Here is a 15679-nt window from a genome sequence, read left to right as displayed (position 1 = left end):
TCTAATTAAATATTGTATATATGTTTGTATGTTTGTGTAGCTTCAAAGCAATAAGTAATTAAAAATCATGGATATGTCATATTATCAATATTATCCATGTAAGTGTCTTTTAAAATGCAATTTGTCTATCTTATCAGATTATATTTTAGTATAAGTTTAACATTTTAAGTATAATAATAAGTGTTTTTTAAAAGTTTTCTTTCACTTATTAATAATAATAAGTGGTTTTAAAATTAACGAACAATAGTTACAAATAATAAAATCAAATTATAAAAATCATGAATATGTCATATTATCTATGCAAGTCTCTTTTGAAATACAAATTGTCAATCTTATAACTTTACTATGTAGTATATGTTTCATATTTGAATAATAATATCAAGTGTTTCTCAAAAGTCTTCTTTAACTTATTAATAATAATAAGTGGTTTAAAATTAATTAACAATAATTTTAAATGATAATAACATCAAATTATAAATTACATAGCGTTAGCTACAAATAAATTGTATTTTAAATGATCATCATTAATGAAAATAGAAAATAATTGCATAAGTAAAAATTTAAATTAATCAATCATAATAATTGTTAAAAATAATAATAAAGAGATACTTATATTTAATTCTATTAATGAGGAAGGTGGGTTGATGTCAATGAATATTATCGTTCAAAATAGTTGAGATTATATATATATATATATATATATATATATATATATATATATATATATATATATATATATATATATACTAGTTTATAACCCGTGGAAACCACGGTTACAAAATTAATTAAACTTTAATAGTAAAAAAAAACTCAAAATTATTAATCATTTATTTTAAATAAATTATTAATTAAGAGATTTTTTTTTGTTATATAAAATTATAATCATTCATTAAAATAAATATGCAAAATTATATCACTTTATAGTTTGTATTAATTTTATTTTAATTTTTATTCTAATGTTATTAATTTAATGTAATTAGAGTGAGAAATTTAAAATTTAAAATTTAAAATGGATAATCAATAGGTTGACAAGTGACATGCATTAATTAGGAGACATAAATGGTGACACATGACAAAAGAAAAATAAAATATGCCTTAATTATGAAGGCCTAATATGGTGACACATGTCAAAAGGAGAATATATATATATATATATATATATATATATATATATATATATATATATATATTAGTGTAAATATATTATGTCAAAGTAAATGTCAATAACATAACCATGATAAACATATATTTTTCAATATATATATATATATATATATATATATAATTATAGGTTAAGTGGCACCTTTCTAGAGAATTAAATTATCTTTTCTCTATCATTATAATCATTCCATGTGGCATCGTGGAAATCCATTCCCATATTTTTCTTTTCTAAAAACGTAAATTAGATAACCTCATTAGTATTATTCAAATTTACTTCCTTAATTATAGACAAAATTACACAAATGGTCATTGTATACTTATAAAGTAATCATTTTTCCTTTCACCACATTCATTTGAACCTCCCATGATGCATTTTACTTAAACCATATTCATTTGAAACCTTTTATTTGAATGAATACCACTCAAAAGACTTAATAATGATTAACCATTCAAAGATTTTATAATTTATATAATATGTTTAATAAGCACTTAATGGATAATCTATTATAAAAGACCAATCTCTTTAAGTAGACACACAAATACCAATCACATATAAAATTCTCAAAGAAAACAAGTCTACAAGGTTTTTGTGTTGGTTTGAGGGTTTTTGACCATTTTTCGAGTCATGTTATTATGTTAAAGTTTTTAATTTGTAAGTTTGTTATATACTAATTGTTATTTTATTTTATTTTTCTTGGTTTATATCACACCCCCAAACCAGGATGGCAGAAATGTCCGGAGGTGTATGACTTTCATGTATTGTATCATAACATAATTGAATAATAGTGATTAAAGCAAAACACAACCATCATAAATATAACTGAAAGAGTTACATTGTTGTATGAGTTGTATGTTTCAAAACCAATTACAGTATGACGATTTAGCAGATTTGTTTGACGTCTTAGCGTCCCATCCTCAAAAGCTTGTAGTTATATGCTTTAATGATTCCCTGATAATACAAGTAGTTTTGAAAAGTGTCACCAATTAAGTTGGTGAGTTCCTAAGAGTTTGTATGAAGAATTGTAAGCCTTTCCTTGTAAAATGATAGTGTTCGTTTCCAGAAAATATAATATTTTCCTTAAAATGAATTGTAGTCTTAAAAAAACCCTAAGACCGATATGTATAAGTATTTCTATACATAAAATAGTAAAATCTAGTTTTAATCTATATAAAACCATTTGAGTGTATGTTTCCACAAAATCCAATATTTTCTTAGGAATGAACTGCAGTCTTAAAACCCTAAGACCAAAAACGTATAAGTATTGTTGTACTCGAAAGTAGTATTATGTAGTTTTATTCTTATATAAAACCATTTGAATGTATGCATCCAGAAAATCCAATATTTTCCTTAAAATGAATTGTAGTCTTACAAAAACCCTAAGACCGAAAAGTACAAGTATTTTAATACTTAAAGTCGTAATATGTAGTTTTATTTTATATAAAACCGTTTGAAGGTATGTTTCCCCGTAAACTAAATGTATCGTTGTTTCCCATGTGAGTTAATATAACCGTGCTAATGACATAGATGGTCTGTCGCAACGTTCTTCAGGCGTCGGAATGTTATGACATTTGTCACCCCAGACCTGTCGGTCTAGCTGTTACAAGCAGCTTAGGTGCGGGATTGTCAGTCTTGTATTGTTCTATACACAAGTATCACGCTCTCTTACGGGAGACTTTGGTTATGATACATGACGTTTGTAGGTACCCTGATAGGTACGATGAAACTTTGACTCATAAAATTTGATTCAACAAGTTTACGTATAGTGTAATGAAAACCCTTTTGTAAGTGGAAATAATATCTTTCCATAGTAATTTCATAGTGTAGAATAATTATACCTTTAAATAATTATTTGTTCACCCCAAAATGGTAAAATAGTGTAAATGACACATAAACTATACCTATTATAGTTTATCATAAATGTTTTGTAGTAATAAAAACTTTTGTATATATGATTATCACTTTTCCATGATAATAAACTAGTATAAAATAATTATATATGAATTTCTATATAATTATACACTTTGCTCAACATGTTACAATAGTGTTAATGAACCATAAGCTATACGTATATAGTTTATTATAACATTTGATTTTTTTTGTACCTATATATATATATATATATATATATATATATATATAGAGAGAGAGAGAGAGAGGCTAGTATGCTTAGATATTCATAAATAACAAGTATTTTACATCAAGCACCAATAAGTGAGTCCTTAGTATGAAAATGTCAATTTTTCTAGTTTTTGACTTTTCTATCCATGTTTCTAGAAAAATTATAGAAAAATCATCGTAAGTCGAAATTTGGTTCTGTAAACTCTCAGAGCTTAGAAAATGAGTCTATTTTGTCCATAATTTCTTTCCCTGACTTTAAGTTTGGTCCTAACCAGAGTGAAAATGTTCATTTTTTACAGACTGGTCCGAAAATGTTCTGAAATGATAGACAGTTTTGTAAAAATCACCATAAATTGTAGAAAAATCGTATGAATGCGTGAGAGTAGTCCTTAAAAAGGTATAGACCTGAACTATTTGCTTATTGTATAGTTTTGAAATATATTAAGTTTAAGAAGGGTAAAACAGTCCATGAACAGACCACAACTTTTCTGTAAAAAGCTGATTTTTATGCTTAGATATGTTTAGTGACATAACTTGTATTTTTAGTTTGCAAAGCCTTTAAATCATGCAAATAGGATTTGTTTACTTGTATTCCCTCCTAAAACTTGGAAAAACTCGAAAATGAAGGGGTATGAACTCACCTTATGGGTGTTTTCTTGACGAGAGAAAGGTTGGAGATGAAAAGATTCAAGTCAAGAACACTTTGAAGATTTGAAGATCCTATGAATAGTAACACATGAAATGTGTGTAAATGGATTGAAACTAGTATAGAAATGTGTAGAATCACTAGGAGATTAAGAAAATACTTACCAAAACTTTAAGAACACTTGGAAGAAATTAGGGTTTGAAGATGAGCGCTTAAATTTGGAGAGGAAGAGTGTATTATAACAAACATTATTATCAAAATAATAATACGTTATATGAACGTTAGGTTGAATTTCCAATTTCAGTTCGTTAAAAATTTGTGTTTTAGCCAGATATAAACTTTGTCGTATTTGGTGACGAATTCACCAAAAAGTTGTGTTTTTAGCCTTTGTTACGAATTTCCCTCGTAGTGTTAGGTTTATGAACTCCACTATATTTGTGTTACGGATATTATTTATTCCCAAATAATATATAGATGAATTATCAAGTTGTTACGTTACTAACCCTAATTAGGGTTTATATTTGATAATTGGCAATCCAGAGAGATATTTTGTATTAAAATTGTAAGTTGTACATTAGGAACATTAGGAAGCATAACGTTTATCCTAAAATCCTAATACTAGTTGAGTTGACTTGGTTGACTTGTTGACTTTGTTTGACCAAAATTGACGGTTGTCACAGTTGAAGTATTATTTTAAGACAATCATTGTATGTTGTGGTTGAAATTTTAATGTAAATTAGATTAGATTCATGTTCTCGATCATATGTTATGGAATGTGATATAGATAATATTTAATTAAATATTGAATATATGTTTGTATGTTTGTGTTGCTTCAAATCAATAATTAATTAAAAATCATTGATATGTCATATTATCCATATTATCCATGTAAGTCTCTTTTAAAATGCAAATTGTCTATATTATCACTTTATATTTTAGTATATGTTTAACATTTTAAATATAATAATAAATGATTTTTAAAAGTTTTCTTTCACTTATTAATAAGAATAAGTAGTTTTAAAATTAACGAACAATAGTTATAAATAATAATATCAAATTATAAAAATCACGGATATGTCATATTATCTATGCAAATCTCTTTTGAAATGCAAATTGTTAATCGTATCACTTTATTATTTAGTATATGTTTCATATTTGAATAATAATATTAAGTGTTTATTAAATTAAAGTCTTCTTTAACTTATTAATAATAATAAGTGGTTTAAAATTAATGAACAATAATTTTAAATAATAATAACATCAAATTATGAATTACATAACGTTAGCTACAAATAAATTGTATTTTAAATGAACATCATTAATGAAATTAAAAAATAATTGCATAAGAAAAAATTTAAATTAATCAATCATAAGAATTGTTAAAAAATAATACTAAATTGATAATTATATTTAATTCTATTAATGAGGAAGGTGTGTTGATGTCAATAAATATTATTGTTCAAAATAGTTGAGATTATATATATATATATATATATATATATATATATATATATATATATATATATATATATATATAACAATTAGTGTAAAAATATTATGTCAAAGTTAATTTCAATAACATAACCATTATAAATATATATTTTTCAATATTCTAACAATATATTTTTAACTTACGCCGCACAACGCGCGTGAATTCTTCTAGTCATACATCATACATACTTATAAAGCTAACATTTTTTCTTGAATCTCATGCATTTAAACCCTTTTTTTTAACTTCCTCAAACCACATTCATTTGAAACCCCCTTTTTTTAACTAATGCAACTCAAAAGTTTTCTTAATTATGATTGAACACTCAAAAGTTTTATAACTTATATTATGTTTAATTAGCATTTAGTGAAAAATTTACTATAAAAAGTCCAATCTTTTGGGAAGACATGCATACAAATCATATACAAATTTCAAAAAGAAAACAAACTTAAAGGTTTTTGTGTTGGGTTGAGGTCTTATGACCACTTTTGGAGATATGCTATCATATTATAGCTTTTAATTTGTAAGTTTGTTATACTAATTCGTTTTTATATTTTTTTTCGTTTTTGGATTATTGTAATACAGTCGTTGTATATTGTGGTTTAATCGTTAATATATTGATCATATGTTATATAGGGTGATGTCGAAAATATTTAATTAAATATTTTAAATAATTTTTTTTGTTTTGTAATTGTACCGTTTCAAAAAGATAATTAATTAAAACTCATACATATGTTATACTTTCCATCTCTCTCTCTCTCTCTCTCTTTATATATATATATATATATATATATATATATATATATATATATATATATATATATATATATATATATATTATAAAAGAGGTCAAAACACTTCAATCAAAATTCATTTAAAATCTAATATTTCAAATGCATTTTAATAATGATTGTAAAAATTTCAACATGTGTTACTTAATTGATTGATTAATAAAAAAATTAATGTTTTGAAACTCCTAACTCTTAAACTTGTATTATTTAATTTGTTAGTTAACTAAAATATTTTTCCTAGATAAAGATAACATTTTTATGTTTGGTTACTCATATTTGTTTATACTTTCCATCCCTCTCTCTCTCTCTGTATATATATATATATATATATATATATATATATATATATATATATATATATATATATATATATATATATATATATATATATATTATAATAGAGGTCAAAACACTTCAACCAAAATTCATTTAAAATCTAATATCTCAACTGCTTTTTAATAATGATTGTAAAAATTTCAACATGTGTTACTTAATTGATTGATTAATAAAAATATTAATGTTTTGAAACTCCTAACTCTTAATCTTATATTATTTAATTTGTTAGTTAACTAAACTATTTTTCCTACATAAAGATAACATTTTTATGTTTGGTTACTCATATTTGTTTATGCAATTAGAAAACAAGGTGTACATAGAATGACTACTTCAATTTCACATAGGAATCGATACCACTAGAGAGGTATGTTGTCTTTAATCGGTGATAGGAGATCCACATACCCTTTTTAATTATTTATATTAATGCTTAGTAATATCTATTTTATATTCCTATTCACCTTAATTTTTTAGGTACAAATTAAGGAAGAGGATTCTCGGCGCACCAACATAAAGTCAAACGTATGCCTTGCAAAATATGTAATTAAAATTAAATATCATATTTACTAATCGACTTATTTTAAAACTCTTGATGACATTTATGTATAATGATATATTTTGTATGACTTCATTCTTAATTTCAATGTTTAATATTTGAAAGTGCATATATGAAACCTTGGATGCTTTGGTGTAATATAAATAGTGTAATATAAAGTTTATTAGTTCAATATTGTATATTAATAGCTCATTCAAAACAATTTATTTCTTATTTTATCCAAAAAATATTATTGGACATAAGAAAAGTAAATTATATTAATGTTATATAAAAACTTATAATATATATTGGATATTATAAAAGTAAAAGTAAAGTTTATAAGGTATAGACTATATTAGATAGTATCAAAATATAAGTTGATGGATTTTTATGTTATTTGATAATTCGGTTAATGCCCAAGACATGTCTAAAAACGTAAATTTCAACATATTTCTATTTTTTCCCATAATTATTTTAACCACTTAAATGCATTTTTGCGCAACGCACGAGGTTACGCCTAGTATACTTATAAAGAAAACATCTTTTTCTTTCACCACATTAATTTGAAACTCCCATGCATATTTCCTTTCTCCATATTCATTTGAAACTATCATGAATTTTCAATTTTTTTTCTAATAATGATTATAAGTTGGTTAATAAGGTTAAATAAATATCAAACCTAAAGTGTAATCATATATAAAATAAATTTCAATATTAAAAGAATATCTTTACGTCTATTTATAAAGTTATGTTTTTTAACTCTTAACATATTATACTTAATTTATTAGTTTTAATATATTGTTGGATGTATACCATTATCATTTTAAAGCTACAACTTTTGAACAATTTGTATAAAATACTTAAATTATTAATTTTAATATAACATTACTGGGTCAACTTAAATATAAATTTTAGTTTAACTTAAACAACCCAAAGAATATTTTGTAAAGAGTTAAAAGTGATAAATTGTAGTGTCTTTGTAATAATGATTATAAGTTGGTTAATAAGGTTAAATAAATATCAAACCTAAAGTGTAATCATAAATAAACTAAATTTCAATATTAAAATAATATCATTACTTGTACTTATAAAGCTATGTCTTTAACTTTTAACATATTATACTTAATTTATTAGATTTAATAAGTTGTTGTATGTAAACCATAATGAGTTTAAACCTACAACTTTTGAAAAGTTTGGACAAAATACTTAAATTGTTAATTTAAATATAATATTACAGTATCAACTTAAATATAAATTTTAGTTCCACTTAAAAAACCCAAAGAATATTTTGTGAATAGTTAAAAGTGATAAATGCAAAAACTAAATTGTAATCTCAATTTAACTAAAATATTTCCTAAATATATTCTTATAATCGCTAAAAGTTTTAAAATAAGTAGTTTAAAATAACTTACAATAACAATAGTTAAAAACAACTCTATATAAATGACTATATTGTTATCTTTAAAATCAAAAAAACAATGTTTGATGTTTTAAATAATTATAATGATAGAAATTAAAACGTTAAGCAAATAAATTTTAAAAATTTAATTACCAATAACAACTATAAATGACATTAAACCATATATTATATTTAATTTTATTCATGAGTAACTCGCGAGTAGAAATCATTCAAACGATTGAGATTATGCAGTTATAATAGATGTATATATTATAATATAATTTAAAATAATCAATATATTATTTCATTTTAGTATACGAATTATTATAAAAATTTAACAACAATATTATTGTTATATTTTAAAAAACATATATTTGTAAAGATTTCAACAATATAGATGTTTTTGCGCAACGCGCGGGCATTCGCCTAGTATCTATATCATACTATATTTATAAATGATACATTTTTCCTATCACCTCATGCATTTGAAACCCCGTCACAAATTTCCAAGCACCACATGCATTTGAACCCCCCCTCCGTCCCACATTTTCACATTTAAAGTAATTAATCACACATCATGAAAGGTTTTATAACTTATATAATATTTTTAATAAGCAATTAATGGATAGTCTACTATAAAAATGTCATTCTCTTTCAGTAGACACACAAATACAAATCACATACAAAATTCACAAAGAAAACTAGTTTAAAGGTTTTGTGTTGGTTTGAGGGTTTTGTACCATTTTTCGAGCCATGTTATTATGTTAAAGTTTTTAATTTGTAAGTTTGTTATATACTAATTCATTTTTTTATATATTTTTCTTGGTTTAAGTATTCTTTTAAGCCAATCATTATATGTTGTAGTTGAAACTTTAATGTAAATTAGAGTAGATTGATATTCTCGATCATATGTTATGGAAAATGATATAGATAATATTTAATTAAATATTCTATATATGTTTGTATGTTTGTGTGCTTCAAAGTAATAATTAATAAAAAATCATGGATATGCAAAATTATCCATAGTATCCATGTAAGTCTCTTTAAAATGTAAATTGTCTATCTTATCATTTTATATTTTAGTATATGTTTAAGAGTATAATTATAATAATAAGTGTCTTTTAAAAGTTTTCTTTCGTTTGTTATTAATAATAAGTGGTATTAAAACTAATGATCCATAATTATAAATAATAAAAATCATGGATATGTCATAGTATCCATGCAAGTCTCTTTTGAAATGCAAATTGTCTATCTTATCAGTTTATTATTTAGTGTATGTTTCACATTTTAATAGTAATATTAAGTGTTTTTCTAAAAGTCTTCTTTAACTTATTAATAATAATAAAGGGTATAAAACTAAAGAACAACAATTTTAAATGATAATAACATCAATTTATAAATTACATAACGTTAACAACAAATAAATTGTATTTTAAATTAACATCATTATTGAAATTAGAAAATAATCGCATAAGTAAAAATTTAAATTAATCAATCATAACAAATGTGAAAAATAATATTAAATAGATAATTATATTTAATTTTTTTAATGAGGAAGGTGGTTGATGTCCATGAATAATATTGTTCAAAATATTATTTCAAAGTTAATGTCAATAACATAACAATTTTAAACATATAGTTTTCAACATTTTAACAATACATTTTTAACCTACGCTGCGCAACACACGATAATTCGTCTAGTATACTTATAAAGGAAGCATTTTTCCTTTCACCACATTCATTTGAAACTCCCATGCATTTTTCCTTTCACCACATTCATTTGAAACTCCCATGACTTTTCAATTTCTTTGTAATAATGATTATAAGTTGGTTAATAAGGTTAAATAAATATCAAACCTAAAGTGTAATCATATATAAATTAAATTTCAATATTAAAAAAATATCTTTACTTCTACTTATAAAATTATGTTTTTTAACTTTTAACATATTATACTTAATTTGTTAGTTTTAATATATTGTGGATGTAATCCATTATCATTTTAAAGCTACAACTTTTGAATAATTTGTATAAAATACTTAAATTATTAATTTAAATATAACATTACAGGGTCAACTTAAATATAAATTTTAGTTTAATTTAAACAACCCAAAGAATATTTTGTAAGTAGTTAAAAGTGATAAATTGTAGTGTCTTTATAATAATGATTATAAGTTGGTTAATAAGGTTAAATAAATATCAAACCTAAAGTGTAATCATAAATAAACTAAATTTCAATATTAAAATAATATCATTACTTGTACTTATAAAGCTATGTCTTTAACTTTTAACATATTATACTTAATTTATTAGATTTAATATGTTGTTGTATGTAAACCATTATGAGTTTAAAGTACAACTTTTGAATAGTTTGGACAAAATACTTAAATTGTTAATTTAAATATAAAATTACAGTGTTAACTAAAATATAAATTTGAGTTCCACTTAAAAAACTCAATGAATATTTTGTGAATAGTTAAAAGTGATAAATTGTTGTGCTAAATGCAAAAACTAAATTGTAATCTCAATTTAACTAAAATATTTCCTAAATGTATTTTTATAATCGTTAAAAGTTTTCAAATAGGTAGCTTGAAATAACTTACAATAACAATAGTTAAAAATAACTCTATATAAATGATTATATTTTTACCTTTAAAATCAAAAAACAATGTTTGATGTTTTAAATAATTATAATGATAGAAATTAAAACGTTAAACAAATAAATTTAAAAAAATTAATTAACAATAACAACAACTATAAATAACATTAAACCATATATTATATTTAATTTTCTTTATGAGTAAATCACGGGAAGAAGTCATTCAAATGATTGAGATTATACAGTTATAATAGATGTATATATTATCATATAATTCCAAATAACCAATATATTATATCAGTTTACTATGCGAATTATCATATCAAATTTAACAACAACGTTATTGTTATATTTATAAAAAACATATATTTGTAAATATTTCAACTATATAGGTCTTTCTGCGCAACACGCGGGAATTCGCCTAGTATATAATAAAAGAGTCCAAAATACTTCAACCATATTCATTTGAAACTTACAAATTTCAACTTATCATCTAATTACTACATATCGAACGACTTTTTTAAAATTGTATTGAATATTACTTTAATAATAAAACTCTTTAATCATGCAAATAATTAACTATAACTTAAGAGTTTTTGTAACTTATGACATATTAACTGGTTTATTAGGTTTATTTAGAGTATATATATATATATATATAATCCATGGATATAGATTAGATTGTTATGTTTTCAAGAATAAGACTGAGGAAAAAAAAGAGAAGAAGACATAAAGTTCTACTTCATAGGACATAATATAAGCAACAATAAGGATGTTTGATAGACATTTCTGTTAAATAAATTATTACTATGTCTTTCGTTTTATTTTTTTTCTTCATGTTTAACTTCTTTAGTTTTTTACATATTGTTTTTTATTATTAGAATTTATGCTTTTATTTGTCATGTTAATATTATTTCTTAATTCTAGAATTTCTAATTAAAACATATTGTTTGTTGTGGTTTCTCTTTTACAAGTTTATTCTTTTGTTTATCATTTTAATATTGTTTCTTTATTTTCTAATTTCTATTTGAAATTTATCTTTTGTTGTTGTTTTATAATTTATCAACAAAACTAACATCCAAAATAATCAAAATGTTTGCAAGGAAGTGATAACCTAAATATTAGTAAGAAACAACTCGATAAGATGATTAGTATAGAAAGTTATTAATTCTAAATTAATAACACAAATATAAATATTTCTAAGACCATATATGTATTAATAATATAACTATATTATTGTAATTAACGCAACATGTATGTCATAATTTTAATCACCATAATATTATTCCTGCACAACGCATTGTTTTTTGCCTAGTGTGAACATAAAAGGAACTTAAATGGACGAACATAATTGAACGTAAACAAACAATATAAACGAACGTTCAAGAACATTATTGAACAAATAAGGCCATTTTTCATGTTTGCTCATTTAACTAAATGAACGTGAATTTGTGTTCATGTTCGTTCATTTATTAATAAACAAACATAAAAACACTTCTCACCAAACGGTTCATGAACAATTCGTTGAACGTTTGGTTCATTTAGAGCCCTAAGTGTTGATGGTTTTACTAAATTTAAGAAAAGTCACTATCAAGATGAATAAATGTATAGTTGCCAAAAATACAACAAAAAAGTATTAACAATAATCGGGTTGGATCAAATGATTCATGACATATAATCACTAATTACAAATTCGAGAACAGGGTCGTCCTGTTGATTTTGAGGGCCTGTGCAAAAAATGAAAATGGACCCTAAATATAATTTTTTTTTTATATATAAGTAAAATTCGCTAATATAATAAATTGATAAGTATTATCAATTAATGGGAATTGGGTTAGATAGACAAAAGAGACATAATTGCGTTTGCAAACCCGCTAACAAACAAAATTTTTTTCATAAATTATCTCCCTCTAACTTATAAGTTAATAAGTTAATATACTATAAAATAACAGGTAATAAGTTTTTTTTTTTTCAAACACCCCCTTAGTGGACTTATGAATTTGGTTAGAGAAAAAAAAGATGTAATTGCCGATGGGTATATGGGCTAATGGAATATGGAATTAGGTTTAATGGGAATTAACAAAGAGCTATAAAGTGAATCTGCTCACCAAATAAATAAAACAAATGATGGTAAGCCTATTAGGTTATCTCCATTAGGTTATCTCCATTAGGAACCCAACCCAATCCAATTTTTTTATAAAAAACTAATTTCTTTGTCCTTCACTTTACAACCCAACATGATCCAATTAATCACACCCATTAACAACCCAATCCAACCTTATTTTATACTAAAAAATATCAATATTGGTTTTATTTTGTAGAGAAATATAAATTATATATTTCAGGATATTTTATTTGATTTTTTTACCGAAGATTAAAAATAGTTATTAACTAAAATAGTTTTAAATATAAAAATGACTTTAAATGCCCCTATCTAAAAACGACACATGAAAGTATAAAAAGGTAAAAAGGCTCGAGCCTTTTGGTGATCTCGCTCGTTGCAGCAGCCTAAGCCACCGAGATTATTTTATTTTTCCTTTTTTTTTTTGGTGAGCCAACCTCAAATGATCACGAGTGGGGATATTCTTAGCTAACTGATCCAAAAGATTTACATAAATGTTTGTTAAACATCAAATATATTAAGGTATATAACAAATAATTTCGTGAAACTTGGCCCTATTTACACTAGTACGAAAAAATCAAGTAGTTGCACGGGACCTCCGGAGACACTCTCTAGGTCCGCCCCCGATTGTTATATTTTAATAAAAAATCATATATTAATAAAAAAAATATTTATTATTATTAAAATATTGAATGTTTATGTTTTAATTCTATATACTACTAGCATATATGGTTTGAATTCAATATCAGCAAAATTAGAACGGCATCTTGATTATCATTGTTCTTTCTTTCTATAATGTGAACAATAAGAATTTGCATTTAAATTGAGACAAAAACCTCATGTAATTCTCTTCGATCACAACAAAATGAAAAAAAAAAATATAAGAACAAATTAAAGTACATTTAAAATTGGAAAAAATGATTCATCAAATATTGCAAGAGTAAATCTATTAATACTCTTGTTAATATTTCTTGTTATCGGAGACTGTATGAGGTTTATCACTAGTGTAGAAAAAGGGTTTGAGCGAATAGAGATTTGCGTTTTTAAGGAGACGATGAGACGACGAAGCAATAATATGAGCACCCTTAACCCCTCCATTAATATCCAAAGGAACCTTGCAGTCCTTCAATGGCGAGCTCTGGAGGAAGGCTTTGCACTCTTTGAGCTCCCACTGAGCATTCTTTAAGAACTTCGTCGATGGAGGGGACAGTTTGGCTAAAAAGTAACCCTTATCATCAGCTGGGCAACTTGAGATGGAGAAAGGTGCTAATTCAAGTCCGTGTTGGTTTCTTGCCAAACAAGTTATTCTTGCCATGGCTCCTGTATGCATTAAAATAGGCAATCCATCCATTAGTTCGTGATAAATTTGTAACAAAGTTGCTGTCTTTTTGAACTTTAATACGCAAAATATATACAATTAATATTATCAAGTGTATACCTTTAAGTGGGATGAATTTAGGGCCGGATTTACAATATATTAGGCCTTGAACTGCAATCGATTTAGGAATTTCCTTCTGTTTCATCTTGTGAGGGATCTCAGGCAGCTTAGCAACTCCATAAGCAGCATCAGCAGAGGCGGAGACGATTGATAGCACCATGCAGAATAGAAAGACAACGTTGGAGGATGTGTCCATGGTCTTGGTTGTTGTATATCTTTGAATAGGAATTAGATCGGTATATTTTTGGTGATTGTGGTTGTAGACGTTTTATAGTGAGATATGTTGGAATTATTTTTTTAAATCTGTATATCTCAGGGAAATGGAAGAATGTGGTGGATGATTTATATTACATGGGAGCACGATGGCTTGTAAAAGATGGATGAGTCTCACCTAATGATCATGTACGTGTTTTTTGTAACTTAATATTTAATTATATGTTTCTAGGGACAACAATTCATTTGATTTTACTATATATTTTCCCAGATAACAGTTCATTCGATTTCAGCAAACTTTGTTTCTTAGAAAAATTTTAATCACACTGAAATGTTAAAAAGTTAGCATTATTATATAAACTATAGTACTAAATGAGCATTTAGTCAACAATATATTAACTATATTTAACCGGTTAAACTTGCATGATTTAATTCTTGGAAATCAATGAATCAATGCACACCCCAAAGTGTAGTAGTTAATCGTAGATTTAAAAACAAATTTTTTATATAACATTGGATAAATTAGAAAATAAAATGGGATTGTCTTCTTTATCTCTTTTTAAATGATTAACATAAATGGTTTTCACTACAAGAAACAAGATCATTACCGACGACATTATTAGCGGCGACGCTGACTTTTAGTAGCCACTCAAGCTTGAGTCGCCGCTAAAAGTCATTGTCGCCGGTAATGTTTTGAGGCCTAATCCGCTTTATCACCTTGTATTGAATCCCAATTGTTCAATCGATGATCTAATCCAATGACTGGGGTTCATTGTCGCACAAAGTCAATATCAGTGATAATTTGTCGCCGCAAAGGTCAAAATTGTAGCCACTAA

At 24.7% G+C, this 15679-nt stretch overlaps 1 protein-coding gene across 1 annotated transcript; it reads right to left on the bottom strand.

Annotated features, from left to right (window-relative positions):
- Positions 1 to 13937: 13937 nt before the first annotated feature.
- Positions 13938 to 14886, bottom strand: LOC145116387 (protein SEED AND ROOT HAIR PROTECTIVE PROTEIN-like). Its single transcript, XM_079052729.1, has 2 exons — positions 14631 to 14886; positions 13938 to 14512 (listed from the first exon to the last, which is right to left on the bottom strand). The coding sequence occupies exons 1-2, from the start codon at positions 14824 to 14826 to the stop codon at positions 14154 to 14156; spliced, it is 555 nt and encodes a 184-aa protein (XP_078908855.1). The 5' UTR covers positions 14827 to 14886; the 3' UTR covers positions 13938 to 14153.
- Between the last annotated feature and the right edge of the window lie 793 nt (positions 14887 to 15679).

This window comes from Lactuca virosa, chromosome 5 (genome assembly GCF_052849685.1).
Source record: "Lactuca virosa cultivar CGN04683 chromosome 5, Lactuca_virosa_CGN04683_v6, whole genome shotgun sequence".
NCBI lineage: Eukaryota > Viridiplantae > Streptophyta > Magnoliopsida > Asterales > Asteraceae > Lactuca > Lactuca virosa.
This window is presented reverse-complemented; position numbering and strand designations above follow the sequence as displayed.

Bases quoted from the DNA above. Each gene is read 5' to 3' on its own strand.
- LOC145116387 (XM_079052729.1), bottom strand. From the start codon at position 14,826: ATGGACACATCCTCCAACGTTGTCTTTCTATTCTGCATGGTGCTATCA. The intron at 14,513-14,630 runs GTATACACTTGA...TAATGCATACAG, and splicing joins TAAATTCATCCCACTTAAAG to GAGCCATGGCAAGAATAACT.